Source organism: Pieris napi, chromosome 13 (assembly GCF_905475465.1).
Source record: "Pieris napi chromosome 13, ilPieNapi1.2, whole genome shotgun sequence".
NCBI classification, from domain to species: Eukaryota; Metazoa; Arthropoda; class Insecta; order Lepidoptera; family Pieridae; genus Pieris; species Pieris napi.
In genome coordinates, this window is record NC_062246.1 from 6,482,093 (window position 1) to 6,500,507 (window position 18,415).

The window sequence follows — 18,415 nt, forward strand, 5'->3', positions numbered from 1 at the left end:
AAACCATTGTCTTAAGTTTTTCAACCAGGACGTGCGTCTGATGCTGTTTTAAGTTATATTTTATATAATATATAGCATATTGTATAACCTAGATGGTGATTGACAAAGTCGCTCTCTTTTTCTTGTTTTATAACATTTTATACAAAGTGAGATTAAACGAATGTGAACTAAACAAACTTACAAGCTTTGTAGCGGGGTCGTAATAACTCCAATAATTTATTAAGAATTACCGATTATTTATTCCATAAAGTGAATCTTGGACGATACGAATATCTTTAAGAAAGATGTAAGCTCCGGAAATATGGTTTCAGAGGTGGATGAACGAGTCCATATTAAGATGATCGCAGGTTTTGACAATCTGTTACTAAGAACTTTTTCTGGTTATGTGACACATTGTGACTGTCCGAGTTGACCAGGCCTAGAGGCCGAACCTCTTAATGCTTGATCGATCAGGGTAACACATACCAAGACAGGGAGAGGCCACTAACAGGACCTTCTGGAATGCAGAGTGCCGGTGAAGAAGGATCTATTTAGTAAATATTTTAATGAATTCCAAGATAGATTCAATCGGAGTTTTATTGGTATTGCCTCCTTTCCTATCTATGGTCTTTCCATATATGGCCAACTAATCGAGATTTTAAAGTTGTTGTTAATTCATTTCTTTAGAGATATTTTTATTGCATTCACTATATATATAAAGTATTTTTAGATTGTATTATTAATATTTTATAACCTAAAAGTAATATATTTATTAATATTTCAAAATTTTGAAAAACATGCTTGGTCTTATGTACGATTTTATATAATAATGGGTAAATAAAAGTGATAGCAGTGTTGCCGCTAGGCATTCAGCGTGCAAATCTCATCCCTGAGGTTGGTTCGATCTTCGGCTGTCACCAATGGACTATCTTTCTATGTGCGCATTTAACATTCGGTCGAACGGTGAAGGAAAACATCGTGAGGAAACCGGCTTCCCATAGGCACAGGAGGCTGATCACCTACTTGCCTATTAGATTGACAAATGATCATGAAACATATACAGAAATCCGAGGCCCAGAATCGAAAAGGTTGTAGTTATTTTTTTAAATAAAAGTATCATTAAAATGTGTAAAACTATATTATTTTGTACTTTGAAAGCAGTATACTCTTTCCACTCCCAATTACTATACGATTCGACTGGTTAATAATGTAAAACAAAAAAATATGAGAAAATTATTCGTAAGATCACAGAGACGCGACAGAATCGTTTCGTTTTTCTAATTACATTTTAACTTACTAAAGTAGTTATATTATTAATACATTGTTATTATAGACATCCGGATTTTTTAAATTTGAAATTAGTTATGACTTTGAAATCTCTGCTTATTATTAGGAATAATTTACTATAATACTAATCAACTAAGCACTTATTTTTAAAAGAAACATTTGGATATTTACATTTTAGGAGAAATCTTATAATAAACTGCTTTTGTTATTAGTATAAGAAAGATATAGCGTGGTAATTGTTTTATTATCGATGGGTATGTACGTCACAATTCTATTACAGATAACCAGTGTTACATTTATATTATATCCTATTAAATAAGTAATTATAAAAGTTATATAAATATTAGGTACAATAAATAATAAAAAAGTATTTTAAGACATAATTCTTAAAAATAATTCTTAAAAACTACTACCCATAAATTTTATACTTAAACTAATAGGTATACAGGCACTGTTGTCATTAATATCCTAAGTCATATATTTTTATTTTTTTACTTCTTAGTCTATATCTAACCAAGAACTTACAGCAGAAATAGATTTTCAATTCGAGTCAAAACAAATACTTTAATTTGGTGTTAAATTTATATGTTGAAAATCATAATAACCACAGAAAACGCCTGTAAATTTTAAGATAGCAATTATGTTCTGCCTCTCTTACCTTTTTGCAATAAATAATTTTGATGTTCCAATGACAACTGAAACGTACTTATATAAATTTATTATAAAAACTTTCAGATCTCTTGTATACTAAACTCGGACTACATCAACCTACCAAAAAGACAAAAAGCCCTACACCACAGACAACAATCAAAACATCCATAGTTATTTCCACAGTTCAATAAATGATTTCACTTTTCACCGTACGCAATAATTAGGTTATAATTAGTCCGTACAACCACTTGTTCCAAATTATTATTATCAATGTCAATGAGCTGCATGTCACGAACTATGCTTATATAATCCTCAAGTAACTCTTCGTGTAATTCATCCGGAATTTTGAAGGGGTTAACGGCTTTTACTGCTTCTGAAAATCGATAAATAAGTACAGCACACGCCATAGTGATACTAATTATTTGTTTATTATGATTTTAAAAGTTGCATACATCGTGTAATGCTGAAAAATTATTTGACGTTATAGAGTTAAGTTCTGATTTAAACAAAAAAACATACTCTGTTAGGTATAGGATATAATATAATCTGTATTTAGGCTTTATAGATACATATTTAGTACAAGGATGCCGATGACCTGTAAATTCTTATCTGTATATCTTGCACTTTTTTAATTCCTACAAAAAAGAAGTAATTTTGTGTACGTTAAAATAAATTGAATTTTGACAGTCTCGTTTGTGATTCTAACCCTAACTAAAAGTATAAAAATATAGGCATCTTGTATTAAAAGAGAGAGAAATACAAAAAATTAACCAATCTAATTGCGCCGTTATAACTTCTTCGTGCATCGACCACCTACAACATATTTTTCTGGGCTCAGTTATATGGTCGTCGTCGACGTTCTGGTGGGCGCAAAAACAATCTTGTTTCCAATACATAATGATACAAAATAAATAACTAAATTACTCATCCGTCTCAAACACAATTTGACAATAATATCCATTAAATATCCACTAATCTTATAGCTTTTCGAGCAAATTTTATACGCATACGGTTTATAGTGAAATGTATTAGAGACTTACTTTTAACAGCCTCCAAACTATTGTATATGAAAGATTTCGGCTTATACTGTACTTCAACATTAGTAAATCCAATCTTGCACATCATCCTTTTAATTTCTTTATCCGGATCCTAGAAACAGACTTCAGTTATTCCTGATTCCAAGAGCAAATTAAGTTTTTCGTAACACGTAGAAACGGCAACTTCGTTCTTTACTATACCTGAGTATATTCTGACCCCATCTCTTTTCCAAATTTAATTGGAAGTCTTTTTGACATTATTATGACGTATCTACTATATCCAGAATATTTCAGACCATAATCTTTCTTATTATAATAATTTAATAACCAATATAACATTTATAGTTTTATTTTGTAGGATTAAATCAGATAGTAATGCCCTTAAACTGTAAAGAATTTTTTTTTAAAGCGAGTCTATGTTATACTGAGTGGAATGTCTTTGGTTTCACCGGGTACTAATACGGGTACTACCATATAAATAATCCTTCTTAACTTTTAAATTATTTACATAGCTCATATCGACTTGATGTGACTGTCTCGTGAACACGATTTCTAAAAATTACTGGAAAGAGCTTTGTGAAATGTACGCATTTGTTTCGATTTAAATGTTTTGCGTATGTACCTATCGCGGTAACTATGCCGTATTCATTAAAATATACTTTATATTTTTTTCAATATACTATTTACAAGTTTCAATAGTACAATAACTCACTTGAGAATCGTGGTAGGGCGAAACGAACTTGTCAACATCTCGTAACCAAAGACTCCATCGGTTGCTCCGGGCCAAGATCCTAAATACATCAAAAAGGGGCATATGTCCGAGGAATATGAGAAAACAATTCCCACCATCTTGTAGTAGATCGTATATATTTTTAAAGGCGTGCCTGAAACATATTATTGAATAGATTTTTCAATGAATTGGAAAATTAGAAGCCACGTGCCTATTCTATTCATTCAATTTGGATTTAAATATGAATGATGTTATTTTTATTCTTGAGACGTGCTGATAGATAAAAATAATTACGAAATCTTACGTTGTCAGATATAAGCAATAAACTATACAAAAAATTTATTTATATTTTTTTTATATTTATTAATATCATATATTTATCTAATAAATACGTTAATAGCACATAAAATTATTTTTTAACTCATCATTTTAAAATGAACTCAAATCGTGTTTAAAGCAGAAATTAAATCTTATCTTTCACTTAAAATAAAAAGCTTTCATTAGGAACCTTGTTTTAAGCTCTAACTATTAAATGTGAAAATCAACTTACTCTTGCTGCTTAATCCAGTGGAGGGTGTAAAAAGAAAATGCGTGGTGGAACTCGGCTCGCATCTGTTCCGGAAGGTCCCCCTCAATATCGAGCACCATGAAACTGGTGGTCTCCGACGAGAATTTTTTATTCGCAAAATGTATCATCTGCTCGCTTATATCACACCCCACAACCTCCTTGCAATTGGGTAAGAATTTTTTCGTAATCGCCGTAGTGACGCTGCCATCTCCGCAGCCTATGTCAATCACCGATACATCTTTCTTCCATTTAATCTTTCTTGCATAATCCTGGAGGCACTCAAGTGCATCGCGTTTCTGCAGGTTGTTGCTTTTCTGATAAAGCTCGGCATTATTCATTTTTTTTTATTTTAAATTTATTTTCGGGTGCGCGTGCGCTAAGATGGCGTGCTCGACGCGGTTTCGGCGGGCAGTCTCGTCAGGAGCGCTCTCGGTATGTATTTATATGTGTTACCGGTCGACATCATCGACTATTGTGGCAACTTTGGCCCTAACTAGTAACTCAACCTGTAATCAAATGATCTACATGAATTCATTAATGGAAATGCTATAAAAATTAAAAACAGTTTTAATCTATATAACCAGTTTTTGTGCTGATATACCATATGAACGTGGTAATTTTATATACGAGAGATCTTAAGATTTTTTGATGCAGGCATCATCTGAAGATAATTGATATGTATTAGTGTGTGAATACATAAAATCATCTTCACATACTGATATAATGTAATTAGGGGTTTTCTTATACATAAAATTGTTATCTAAACAACACTGTGCCAAGCTTGAACTATGAAACACATCTGTAATACCGTAGCAATATTGTAAAATCTAAAATTCAATCTTCAATAAAAAAGTCTCTAAAAATTTAACTTCTTAATATACATATACTGCTTCTAAAACATTCTTTTACCCTAAACCGCAAAAGACTTTTCTCATATTAATTATTTGCGCTCGAAAGCTTGAGCCAGTTTTTAAGTCCTTTCCTCCAACGCCGATAATCTATGTTAAAAACATAGCATAGTCTACGGAATGTAGCTTTTCGCACTACGCATATTCTACGAGCTACGTCTACGAAGCAATGTTACGTAGCTAGTCGCTGAATATTGCGGAAAATGTTCCGATTTCACTATTAATTTTCGTATTCTATCCTTATTTAATCTATTCTTTAATAATTAAAGAATGCAAACAACAAAAATTCATTCATAACTTAGGTGTGACATAAAAAATACAAATAAATAGTTTGCGTATTATGTATTTAAAGTTAAATAAATTATAGTTTCTAAACAAGCAAATTTACAAATTGCCCAAAAACAGATCTCTCTCGCTCTCTACTTGTGGGACATAACATAAGAAATATCACCCAAAGATTTATAAGAAAACATATATCTAGCTTGCATTAAATATTGTTTTACCCACTGACTTAAGTATGAAACTAAAATCCAATATATATATATATATATATATATATATTATTTTGACGTGTTTTATTCATACTAGATTTCATACGTCATATTTCCAATAAAGGAAGGAAACTGTCTTAGTTTTCGAATGCCGCATTCATGTTCATCAAGCCACTGTATGCATAATTAATTGTGTAAATCTTTAGGTGTATTTGTATTTTTATACGACATAATTTTACTGTCTATGTGTAGGCAATAGTAATAGTAATAATAGAACAATATAGATAATATAGCGAGGTGAAGCCGTTTGCGAAAGCTAGCGTTAAGTTCAACGCACCATGCACCAAAAGGCATTTTGTTGGAAAGATTTGGTGTTGTTCACCTTTTGGCGGGTTCTCTAATGCTGAATGAAACACTGCGTTTTACTGCATGAATAATGTGTGAATAAAATCGTAAGCATTTTGTTGCTATCAACAACTGCTTGAACTCTAAAGACCTAGGACTCTCGTTTAAGTAATTTAATAAGGGCATATTTAACAATGATAATTCCTATTGTAACTATAGTGAACTTATTTAAATGTTTACTCTTAAGGTATATGTATAAACTGTCAAACGATAGCTAGCTTATAGCGCACGTTTAGAAAGAAGGTTATTAGATCTTTGGCTATATAAAGACAAGTATAGGAGACAGAATGAATACTATCTTGAATTGTATTGTATCAACAATACTTTTCTTAGATTATTCCATTTATATTTTCCTACATCCGCATCATGAAAATAATCTCAGTTTTCAATCAATACGTAACTCTTTTGTATTCGTATAAATCATTGTACTCCATCTTGTCTATTTTTATTTATATAACAAAGCATTTGTATATACCCTTTGTTATTTCTAGTATATTTATGTTAGTTAGTTTGTGTTGTTAGTTTTGTTACAATGTTATAAATATGAAAAGGGGAAAAACTACTATCTAATCTTAAATAATGTCGTGAAGTCATTTGAAAAACTATGATTGTTTCATGGAGGAAGACGGGTTTGCAAAATACTTAGAACTCTACTGCTTATCTTGAACTAACTCTATCTACTATATATTTGACGTTATAATCTGTTACACTAGAATGAATGTGTTAGTTAATTGTCAATCTATATCTGACGGCCATATTTCTAAACTTACTGTTATAAAGATAGACTGAATAAATATACACTATACATTAAATTTTAATTGTTGTGAAATAGATAAAATGTGTAACTCTGGTAATAGTAAAATATTTTTTTATTGAAGTACCAATAACTATTTGATGGTTATCACTTGGTAAACTTAAATTTTAATTTGGTTTTTTATTCAATGCCAAAGTTACGATGTATCGTTGTTTAATTTAGTTACAAAACTCTGATATAGGATTGTGTCGTTCTCATAATTTACATATTTATTTTATTAATTACGTAATTTATAAGGTGTTAAGGTGATAAAACACAACTATAAGCTTAGTTCTCAAAACTGGTATAAGCAAAAAATATTTTATATCATGACCTTAGTCACGAAGAATTGCGTGAGTCTTGCATTACAATGCGTAATGCGACGGGCATTATACGAACAACGTCATTAGAATGTTCATCTTATTACTTTTGGCTTAGTTACGATTTTCGTATATGCGATACGCGACGCCAAATTTTTGGCAATCATCATTTTTACATTTGAAAATCATAGTTACCATTCTACATCTAAGGTTGACATTTGTTTGTTGTCGCTTACTTCAGCGTTTACTGACGTTTATTAAAAGGACGTATGTCCAATTATACGTTCACGGGATATTAGATGTTATTGTCCTGGATTAAGAGGTATAATGATATGCGGGTGATTGGTGCAATTGTCATGCAAGCTGAGTTGTGCGGTGCCATCGCGATCTTCTTGACCGTGTACGAAAAAGTGCATTCACCTTTGTGTCGGTGTTTTTTATAGCCTTTATTCGCGTCTACTCAGCTGTGTTAGGCATCTTGACCTAGGGTAATAAAATTTGGGTTGAGGTAACCGGCTGACATTAGAAGGTAACGGGTTTGATGCGGGAATTCTCTGCTATTTAAATAGAACGTGAATGCGTTGGAAAGGCTAAATCGTTTTGGTAAACTTGACCCGGCATTGCGTCTTAATAATTTCTTTACAATTCTCTAACGTACACGTTTTTTATTATTCAAATTACATTTTGTTCCTGCAATAATAAGTAAAGCAATTAACATTAATTGTATCGTGTTTTGTATGTATATTGTGTTGTGTTAACAGACATTTCAAAGAATGCATTTGGCCATGTGAACGTAATCTAAACTTGAAATTCAAGGACGAACTTAAAAACCGGCAAAAAATTCAAGTTGGTGCATCATACTGCAAGTGCACTGCAGACTGTATACAGCTACACATGAAACGGTTTTGATCCTTTAGTTTTTTTATGCATAACTAGCATTTCGAGATTTTACCATTTAAATACCACAGTAATAATACCATGTACAGTGAGCTCAAATACTAATACTTTTGTAATTATGAGAAATGAGTCTATTAAGATACAAAATAAAATATTTTTATGGATTGTTGCACTTGTATATTATTATTAATAAAACAATTTTGCTCGTCATATTGATTCATGCATTATTGCAAAATATCCTTTTTAAAGTATCATGGGTATTCGAGTGCAGTATATAATTCGGCAATATGCAGTTGCTTGCAATGTCACCCGCGTGAGTTCAAAAGCCCAGGTTTGGAGGGACAGGCTTTTGGGAAATTTTACACCAACCTCTCTCTATTCACTTTCAATATCTCATTACGTATGCATGCAGTTTATAAGGATATTTTAATTTAATAATAGTAAACTTAAGATTAGAAATATGAATATTGTATAGTTATTTTTAACCGAGCACCAAATAGTTTCTATATAATAAATGTTTCGTGATCATTTGCGTTGTCTAGTAGGCAGAGGTGAATCTACGACCTCAGGAAAGAGAGTCACACACTCAAGCCATTGGACTTACGCTGCTCATCCTCGTAGAAGGATGTTAAAATTAGGATCTGTTTCACAATGTATGGATAAAGTACCAAATAGCTTTGCAACACAAATTATTTGGAAAATACATTGTGGTATTTGACACTTCATCAACTTTTGATGGACTTTATGTGACGAATAGCGCTATCTGACAGTCGTGAAACGCAACAATAGTGTTTATCTTACAAATAAGTAGTAAATAGCTAATTTGGAACTTATGTAGAACGTATCCGTACATTGTGAAACAGACCCTTAGACTTGTATATATCAGTATAGATTAAATTTCTGTTCACAATATATACCAAATATCTTCTTTCATTCGCCTAAAAAACGGCGTATCTTATCAAAACCCGGGCGTGTGACTGTAACAACTAAATCATTTGATTGATAATCAGGTCGCCTAGGACAAAACCCCTTAGCACAAAACTAAGCGAAAATGAAACGTTGGGTATTTATATCGACTTAAGCAGTTGCCTTTTTGATTCAGTGTAAATGATTACAGTGTAATGATTAAGAGCAGTGTTGGCCTAGTGGCTTCAGCGTACGACTCTCATACCTGAGGTCGTAGGTTCGATTCACGGCTGTGCACCAATGGACTTTCTATGTGCGCATTTTAACACTTGCTCGAACGTTGAAGGAAAACATCGTGAGGAAACCGGCTTTCCTTAGACCCAAAAAAGTCGACGGCGTGTGTCAGGCACAGGAGGCTGATCACCTTTATTAGATTGACAAATAATCATGAAACAGATTGCAGCGCCATTTATTATTATTATTATTAAATGATTACAGGTGTTACTTACTATACATATAGTATAGAGAATCAAAAACTGACATCAAAATTACAAATACATCGCGAATCTTCGTACATTTCTTCATCAATGTCTAACATTCGCTGAGACCAAGCCTGGAAGAAACTGGAAAGTCCTTAACACCATATACTAACCTATTTATAATATTAAATACATGTCGACTATTACCAGAGACAAGACATTGACCTACGATGACGAAATAGAGAAGGGAAAGTTAAGAAAAAGTCAATATTAAACCGGCTAACTCTATGGTATTACGCTTATCATGATCATGGAGAAAGCAGTTAACCTTGCCATTAACTCTCCAGAGAGCATGTTCTATGTTGTTTATTATAATGGAGCTGACATCACAATCTCAAAATTGTACGTTATTTCTCCGACGTAATGTGGTAATATGTATATTACCATGATAGAAAAAAGACAAGACAAATATATATTCTATTTTTCGTGTCGTTTTTGCCCGTACATGTGTGGCTATAATTAAAAATAACGCGCATGAATTAACACTATAGTAAATGTTATAATAGCAACAGAATGTGTTATGTGTGTATGACTGTCGACCGTATGATTTTTGAAAATAATAAAATGTTGGTCAACATCAACATATAGGTATTGAATGTTGTTCTTATTCCTTCAGTACCAATTAAAAAAAAATGTAACTAAAACACCACTAATTTAAACTTACGCTGTGTTTGTTACATAAAATATCAATATTATTAAATAAAGTTATCGTTTCCGGACAGTAACGCCGCAGCGTTTTTCTTGTTACCAACGCATATTTTTAGAGTAATTATGTTTTTTTTGTTTTAGTGCACTACTTTGATTTCTATGTCTGATAAATCTCCGCGCTGTTGTAATAAAAGATCACAATTCAGTAACTAAACAAATTATTTTGTTTCCATGGTAACGTAATATGTATCTATCATGTGTCTATATAACAATGTTTATGAGCTGACCCTGAATAATGAAGCCTAACGGAGCCCAAAGACGGTCATATCATCAAACAACTGATCTCGTATTGTATTCTTCAAAAGACTTCATTACACTTAAATTATTACAAAAATTGTACTTTCGTCCTCTCCCAACCTGTTAGTGAGTGCGTTGCCCCTAGTATATAACCGAAATTTTACATTGATATTCTATCCTTGTCACTCTTATATGAAAATATACTGTTGGAAAGGTTCGAAGAATGATATAAATTGTTTAGGCATCAGCTAAAATTGGCGTCTCACTGATAACGCAATGGCGTAGACCTTAAGGCAGGTTATGTAATGTCATCCGAATGTCAAATTATTGATAAACATTAATCTACTATAATTTTAAGATTAGGTTAGATTCGCTTAACGCTAGGCAATGTGTTTAAATAAGGATATATACCTAAATAACATTTGCAAATAAAAAATGTAATAACAAAATATACGACAATAATAGAAAAAACACTACACTAAATGAAACAACTAATAATGCGTACACAAATTATTAGAGGAAAATATTGTAACAATAAATTTATGCAAAGTTGTATTGATAACACTGCCATCTTTTGATTATTATTAAAATTGTTCTAAGTAGCGTTTTATACTCTAGTAACATAATCCTGCGTGCGAACAAAAAGTAGTACACTCAAATTGTACTAGAGGGTAATGAACGAAAAATGATTTCAAGTAATTTATGTCTGAATACAAAATAAAATTGATATCACTGCCATCTTTTGAATTTTATTGAAACACCTAGTACAAAGGAAAAAGTACAAAGTTGAACGTTTTACGTAGTATATTCAACGGCCACTAGATGGCGTTAAATTCAATAAGATTATTCCTTTATATAGTCTGTGCCCGAAATCTTTCGAGTACTATATTCAAAATATTAGTGTCATTACGCTTTTATATTTTTTTTCTTTTCGATTTAGAACTTCTTTGATACATGAAACAATTTGATGAAACATTTTCATGACTTGTTTTATCCATATACGAATATCGGTTCCCATATAACTTCATCTGTATACGTACACAAGCAATATACTTATTAAGTCTTTCTTCCGAATTTTCTGTCACCTTTAAATTTGTATAGGATTATATCGGTAATACTTTAGTAGTTTTGTGGGTTTCAGTGTTATACTAATTTTAAAAAAACCGCTCTTCCCATATTGACTTCCCATATGACTAACTACTTAATAAAATCTAATATTATATGAACAACAGTCGAACTTTAAGCAGCCTTTCGCAATATGCACACAGGATATAATTACAAAAATATTTCTCATCTTAAAAGCTCTTATAAAAAGTACGAAGAAGTTAAAATGAAAAAAAGATGCTCCGAACTTAATATTCGGTCACAACAACACTCGCAGCTTTCATTTCTATTCGCTCAATGTTATTTACTCACACACACACAATATACAAAAAGCTTTCCTAAGAATAAGCAGGACGGAGGACGGATCTCATTTTTCTCATGAACCTTTTCAGTCGCTCTTGGGTGGTAAATGGTGGGTGGGAGATGCCCCCACCCACTGCAATAATACTGCGTCACTATTTTGCGCCATTACCTACACTCGCTTCCTATTCTATAAGTAGCGTTCTAGGACGTCAGTGTGAAAATTTCCGTGTAAGGATTATTAAAATTTTCCAAGACAAAGTAGGTAATATTCTAGACCAAGTTTAACGTTGTTACGTATCCAGGGAAATGTTTTACCAAACTTTTTTATTTGCATCTAATTTAAACATACTACGTCCAATGCCAAAGGAAATTGTGCGCGAAAGATTTTTCTATGACGTATTTTTCGATAATTGATATAATATTTATTGTATTCTACCCGTCAAGAATGCAAAACGTTATTTTCTCAACATAATTGAGATTAATTATATATGTAATAGCTAAAACATAGATAATATAAGAATATAAACAAATAAAAAGGGTGCGTGTACTTATGTACGCGCGTAGGAAGTTATACTTCTTTGGCATTATTAAAAATGGTTTTTGATTGCATGCAAATAATTAATTACAATTAGATAATCAAAGACTGGAAAAGGAGTCATTATAGTCAATAAAGTTCAGTTTACATTTGAAAAATTAAATAAATAAATATTTATTATTATTCTCTTACATTAAGTGTAACATAAATTCTATTATTTTTCGAATGTTGTTTTGAAATTATGTCCAATGCATTATCCGTGGGCAACTTCATTCTGTTTATTTTGTGTCACGGTGCGCGCGCATCGTAAAATTTCACTCTCATAAATTTTTAATAACGCGCCTAAAGAAGTAGGTATAACTTCAAAAAGAAAAAGGCTATGTATGCAACCTTACTGATTACTTGTCCAGGCAACTCACGGATATGACTAGAAACCTTTGTTGTGGTTTGACTAGGAAAAATATTGAAACGGCTACTACAACTAACAAAAAATTTGTAAAATGAATAAATATCATAGAAAACAAATGCCGATCGTAATTATAACACTTCTACAGATTCAAAACAATACCGCAAAACATTTCCTGCGCTAAAACGAAATTGTAATTAATCGTTAATCGATTGATGATTTAATTCGAATACTTGATACGCGATTGTATGCGAGCGTTATGTCCTCAAATCGTTATTACAATGCTTGGAGTAATTTCAGTGAATTTGTGAGGAATGCAATTAACCCTGTTTATTTCTATTAAGGCTTTGCAAACGATTATTATAACTGATACCTATAATATTAAGTAGTTAATGTAATATTGCCTTAAGATATGTAGACATTAAATTTAAAAAAAATAGAAGTTTTAACCAGGCCATTTCTTATCTGTTTTGATATATTTATCTTAAATTGTCAATTAATCTAAATATAAACTTAAATGATTCCACATAAAATTTATTAAACAGAATATATGATAAGGTCATTTTCTTCACCATACCAGCAAGTGTTAGAACCAAAAAATCCATTGTATACAGTTGTGATTCGAACTCACGACCTCAGGGTTGTAAGTCGTGGCCAACTATAGCTTATAAAATATATCGTTAATTCTATAGTTTACTTCTATTTCATTCAACTGTTAGAGTCGCAATAGTCGCAAAGACAACATTAAATTTAGTAGAATAGAATTCGAAAACATTTAATTATTGACATTAAAACAGCGAGAATTCCGTTCAGGAATTCAATTAAGTACGTTTAATTGCAAAACAATATTGGAACGACGGCGAATGTATAAAAGCTCAAACTAGAGGCAAACAATGTTAAGCTTTAATAAAACTCGATGAATAGTTATACATAAGCAGACTGGAAATGCAACTATCTGCTCCGAGGACGCCTAAACATACCGCTGCAGATATAGGCTTGGAGACAAAGTATTTACCACTCGGCGAGTTTCAAACAATTGTATATATTTCTGTGCGATACATTACTGTTCATTGGGCTAATTGTTTAGTAAATACATGTAACCACGCAATGGATGTTTCGTATGACGTGATTTTCAGCGGTGAGGTTTTCAGTGTGCAGAGTGGGTGTGAGGCGACAGTCCTTTGATTCTGGCGAGATTAAACGTGCGGCAGACGGTGGCGCCTCTATCGATTGTTGTTGTAATTACAACGCTATCCTCGCCCAGTCGCAAATGAAATTGTTCCGGACAGAGCCTGCTATGGATGCCTGTGTTATTACAGTTGCAGGGTTTCAATTGTACATCTATAGATCGACTATGTGACGAATTGAATTAATGTAATTACATTGAATAAACTTTGGTGATTGCACAAGAGACAATGATTATAAGTTTAGTTATCGAAGTAATATAAAAGTGAAGATGAATGAAGATGAAGATGTGAATAAATTATTAGTTGGTTTTATTTACGATAATTAGCTAAAGCGGAAACGTCAATACATAAATACAGTTTCTAAGTAAGGTCATAGTTTTAGAGGGATTTTTCCTTTGTCCATGTTCTGAACACGTCTGCGCAGAGATAAAAGAGCCACAAATCGACATTCGAATACGAAGTGCGAATAGGAATCGAGTGAGAAATCCAATAAAACATTCGTCGCCCAAACGTAGATACGTCTACGTGGCGTAGCCACCTCCTAGCAACGCATGCGTACAGCATTCGTACAGTACAAACGTACAGTTCCAATTTCAATTGTAGAAAAAAATAACCAATTCGAAATGGAGAAGCCTCCGCGGCGACCAATGGGAACGCTTACAGTCGTCATGCCGACTGTAGGGGCGGGGCGAATGATATCTAGCATTGGAATGTGCCTTGTATTTGTTTTGCTCGATCCGAAGGCTTTATTGCTCAGTGTTTGAGCCTCTTTCCCCTTGAGGAAGTCACTGGCGGAAACCTCGGTACGGTTTTGAGGGATATTTTACATTATGTAATGTTCTGTAGGCTACGAATGTACGTTTGTACTATTTACTTTTACTACCTTGAAAACCTACAGCTGTATGTATATTAATATAATATGAATAAACCTTAGTCTTTTATGGAAACGTCGCATAGAAAAGGTCGTTGGCACAAAGCGTTGAAAGGCACAAAGGTATCTCTGAGAATTAGCTCTTGATACTAATAAAAGTGTCTCTTTTCATTTATATATAACAGTGAGTATTGATTTTTCGATAGGGAAAAAACGAAGGCAACGATCTATGCAGATCTGGAGTGCTCTCGGCACATCAGATGGCACCGGCGGGGCAGCCTCCGCAGACAATCGAACGGAGGGGGGGCCACCCCCACTGGAGCCCGGAGAACTGCCACAGATTATTGCTAACACCACAGATGTATATTACAGAGTATTGTTTACAGATGCTGAGTTTAAATTTCGTTATTAAATATCGTTTTAGAGTCTAGACGTATTAGTAACAGTTTAATCCTTTATTTGTTTTATACATTTTTATGGTCTTAATGATTTCTTTTTAAAATATCTTGTCATTATTTAATAAGAATATTTTTATCGAGAGTATTCATTATGATCTTTAATGATGAAAAACTAATATTTGTCCTTTTTTCAATAAAAAATGTATTCGCGAAATTCATTTAGGTGGTCAATTATTTTAATATCGACGTTCATAAGTGTACGTAGTTAGCTATGTAAAGAAATTAATTTGATTTAATTTGATAGAAAAAAGACTACAAAACTCTACATTAAGGCACACTATGTAATAAGTCCCTCTTTTCTAAACAAAAAGCTCTCATTTGGCGTTTATGTACTTTTGCTAAGTAAATTCAAATCCTGACATATCCCGTATTTATCTCATACCCTGTCATATAATCTGTGACATTCATTAAGCTAACATCTAGAATCTCTGTGATATTCCTTATCTTTGTCGATATCGACCCGTCGGCGGCGACTTCCCATTCTCGAAGTAAAACACGGCGGGAAGGAAACCGCGGGATAAACCACCCCCACCCGTTCCCCCCGATCTTTACGTTTCAGGAATAAATATTTCAGAGCGTGAGCTTTGGAAGTTATGTATCGCCTACACTAACGGTAACAATCCTAGAATGAGAAACACGACTTATGTAACTTTCCGTCTTGCTCGAAGCCATCTTTGCATACTTTTCGAACATATTTAAATTTTAAAATGAAAAACAATATTTATAATTATATTGCGCCAGTCTAGAGTGTTCAAGGGAAAACAACACACGTTTATATAAAGTGTATTTTTAATTCAAAAGTTTTAATAGATTTGTGGAAATGTAAATGATTTAAGTCGAACAATGGCAACTAGTAATAGTTTACTAGAAAATCTTGGTTATGTAAATATTAATAAGTTATTCATGTACTTAATGTATGATATTATATTTTTCCTGTTTTGGTATTATACGTTAGCGCAATGTTCTTTTGCTGTGAGTCTTTCACAGTCCACATGAATTTGAGATAGAGATATTATGTTTATAAAACAAATGACATTTAAAAATAGCTTGCAGAGTACACAAAATATATGCTTTTAGTTCGTGATAATCTTGCACAATCTTTTCCGTCGCATTCTCATCTGCATAAATCATATCATATGCGATGTATTTGGCATTTAATAATGACATAAGTCATAATGTGGCAGACACATTCCTGCCTATGTCTAATTGTTAATTTGACAAATACATCATTGTCAAACGTAATCAATCAAAGTTGAATGTGTAATTATGACATTTCGTCTTGAATATAAACTTACTGATGAAAACATTTATGGATTTTTAATTTATTCTCTAGCAAACATTTTAATATAAAATACATATTCGATTTAGGACTGGTTTACCTTACTAAATGGTATAGAATATAAAAAAAATCTCTATCAACCATATCGGGGTTATATACCTATTAAAAGCCATAATAATCTGATTGCATTCTATGAAATCAATAAAGTACTGTTTCTAGTAGATGCAAATCAATAAAGGTCTAGAGTTAATCAGCAAGTAGAACGATTACCTAACGTACGGAACGTGATCAAAGTTTTCCTTTACGAGGTATGATTCGATTTATCGCTTGTTCTTGCGCAATGTATATAGATCCTAGGTCAGTTCTTAGTCGACTGTAGTGCGTTTTTTCACTGTAATGTTTTTTTAATTAATATTAATTTACTACTAATATTATTATTATATTCTTATCTCAAGTGCGTGACTTTGTTGGAGAAAATAATCTACAAATAGCGTCTATTCTTTTTTTTCTTAGTTTTAAACAGCTTGAAAGTTTTTAGTAATAGTACAAACATTGATATAATAATAATCAGTCAAAACCTGATGATTGTGATAGATTTTATAGGTCACCTAATTTTAACTGCATTTGTTTTATTTATACAAAACTTCTATAAGCTTTAAAATGGACGCAAGGAAAAGTGCAACTTACGTTGTAAGTCTATCTTAAAACGATTACTATTGAAACCGTACTGTCCGTTTACCCTTTCAAACAAAAATAATTTCCTTCAAAACAACAAAAAAATTGCCTTTAAAAATCGAATAACCTTTTCCTTGAAAGCATTACACGTTAAAATTGCAGCAATCCCGCAAAATCGAAAAAAATATAATTCTAGTATTAACTATGAAGTAAGTAAGTTATGCGCCAGTTAGTCATTTGACGAAATCATTGAAGTTTGGAAGGTGAGGTTTTAAAAAAAAAACTTACCATTGGCGCGATACCGGATGTTGCGCTACGATTAGTTATTTTCACTCATGTACAAGCACATAGTCACACAGTGAGAGATGGAATGGTTTAACCATAGGTCAATCGGCATTTTAGTATCAACAACTGACGTATAATAATACTACGCAATAGGTTTTGTCGTAAGCACCGTAACAAATATAATCTAAGATAGGCAAGCGTTTGCGCATTGACACAATTTACGTTTTGTTACGCTTGTAGTACAAGCACGCTTACCACTGAATCTCATACAATATAATACATAACCCTAACTAAGCATCCTAATACCGTCATCACAATTTGGAATTAAACGATACAAAAACGGTTTCGATCTCTGGAAGGATGTATTTATATTATGCTGACGATGCGATGACATATTAATCACTTTTTAGTGAGCATTTAAGCTCGCTCGGTGAAAGAAAACATCGTGAGTGAACCAGCATGACTTAGACCCAACAGTAGATGGCGAGTATTAGGCATAGAAGGCTGATCACCTACTTGCCTATAAGGATAAATAATTGATCAAGAAACAGATAGTAAGCCTTGACAGAGGTTGTAGCGCCAATTGTTTTTTGTCTATTATAATAATCATCCTTGTACTGAGAGGCATATTTTTTTTACTTGGTAAATGTTTTTTTAGGATTATATACACCCCAGTCCAAATTTAAAATGTAATACAAAGGAATGAACTTCAACATTTTTAGACAAAGGAATGAGAGAGAAATTCCCTATTTATGTAGGAGGCTATCCTTTCAGGAAAAAATCTTTTATTTAAAAATAATTGTAATTTCACAGATCAACAACAATCAAGAAATGCAGATTGCAATCGATACCTGAT

At 32.4% G+C, this 18,415-nt stretch overlaps 1 protein-coding gene across 1 annotated transcript; it reads right to left on the bottom strand.

Moving 5' to 3' along the window:
- Positions 1 to 1,098: 1,098 nt before the first annotated feature.
- LOC125055647 (juvenile hormone acid O-methyltransferase-like) lies at positions 1,099 to 17,700 on the bottom strand. Its single transcript, XM_047658123.1, has 5 exons — positions 17,563 to 17,700; positions 4,235 to 4,758; positions 3,667 to 3,838; positions 2,958 to 3,066; positions 1,099 to 2,290 (listed from the first exon to the last, which is right to left on the bottom strand). Exons 2-5 carry the CDS (start codon positions 4,588 to 4,590, stop codon positions 2,115 to 2,117), a joined length of 813 nt encoding a protein of 270 aa, XP_047514079.1. The 5' UTR covers positions 4,591 to 4,758; positions 17,563 to 17,700; the 3' UTR covers positions 1,099 to 2,114.
- Positions 17,701 to 18,415: the final 715 nt, after the last annotated feature.

What these genes read in the sequence shown, in the direction of transcription:
- LOC125055647 (XM_047658123.1), bottom strand. Translation starts at nt 4,590, where the DNA reads ATGAATAATGCCGAGCTTTATCAGAAAAGCAACAACCTGCAGAAACGC. An exon ending in CACTGGATTAAGCAGCAAGA is followed by an intron (nt 3,839 to 4,234) that starts GTAAGTTGATTT and finishes AATATGTTTCAG; the next exon opens with GCACGCCTTTAAAAATATAT. An exon ending in CGCCCTACCACGATTCTCAA is followed by an intron (nt 3,067 to 3,666) that starts GTGAGTTATTGT and finishes GTCTGTTTCTAG; the next exon opens with GATCCGGATAAAGAAATTAA.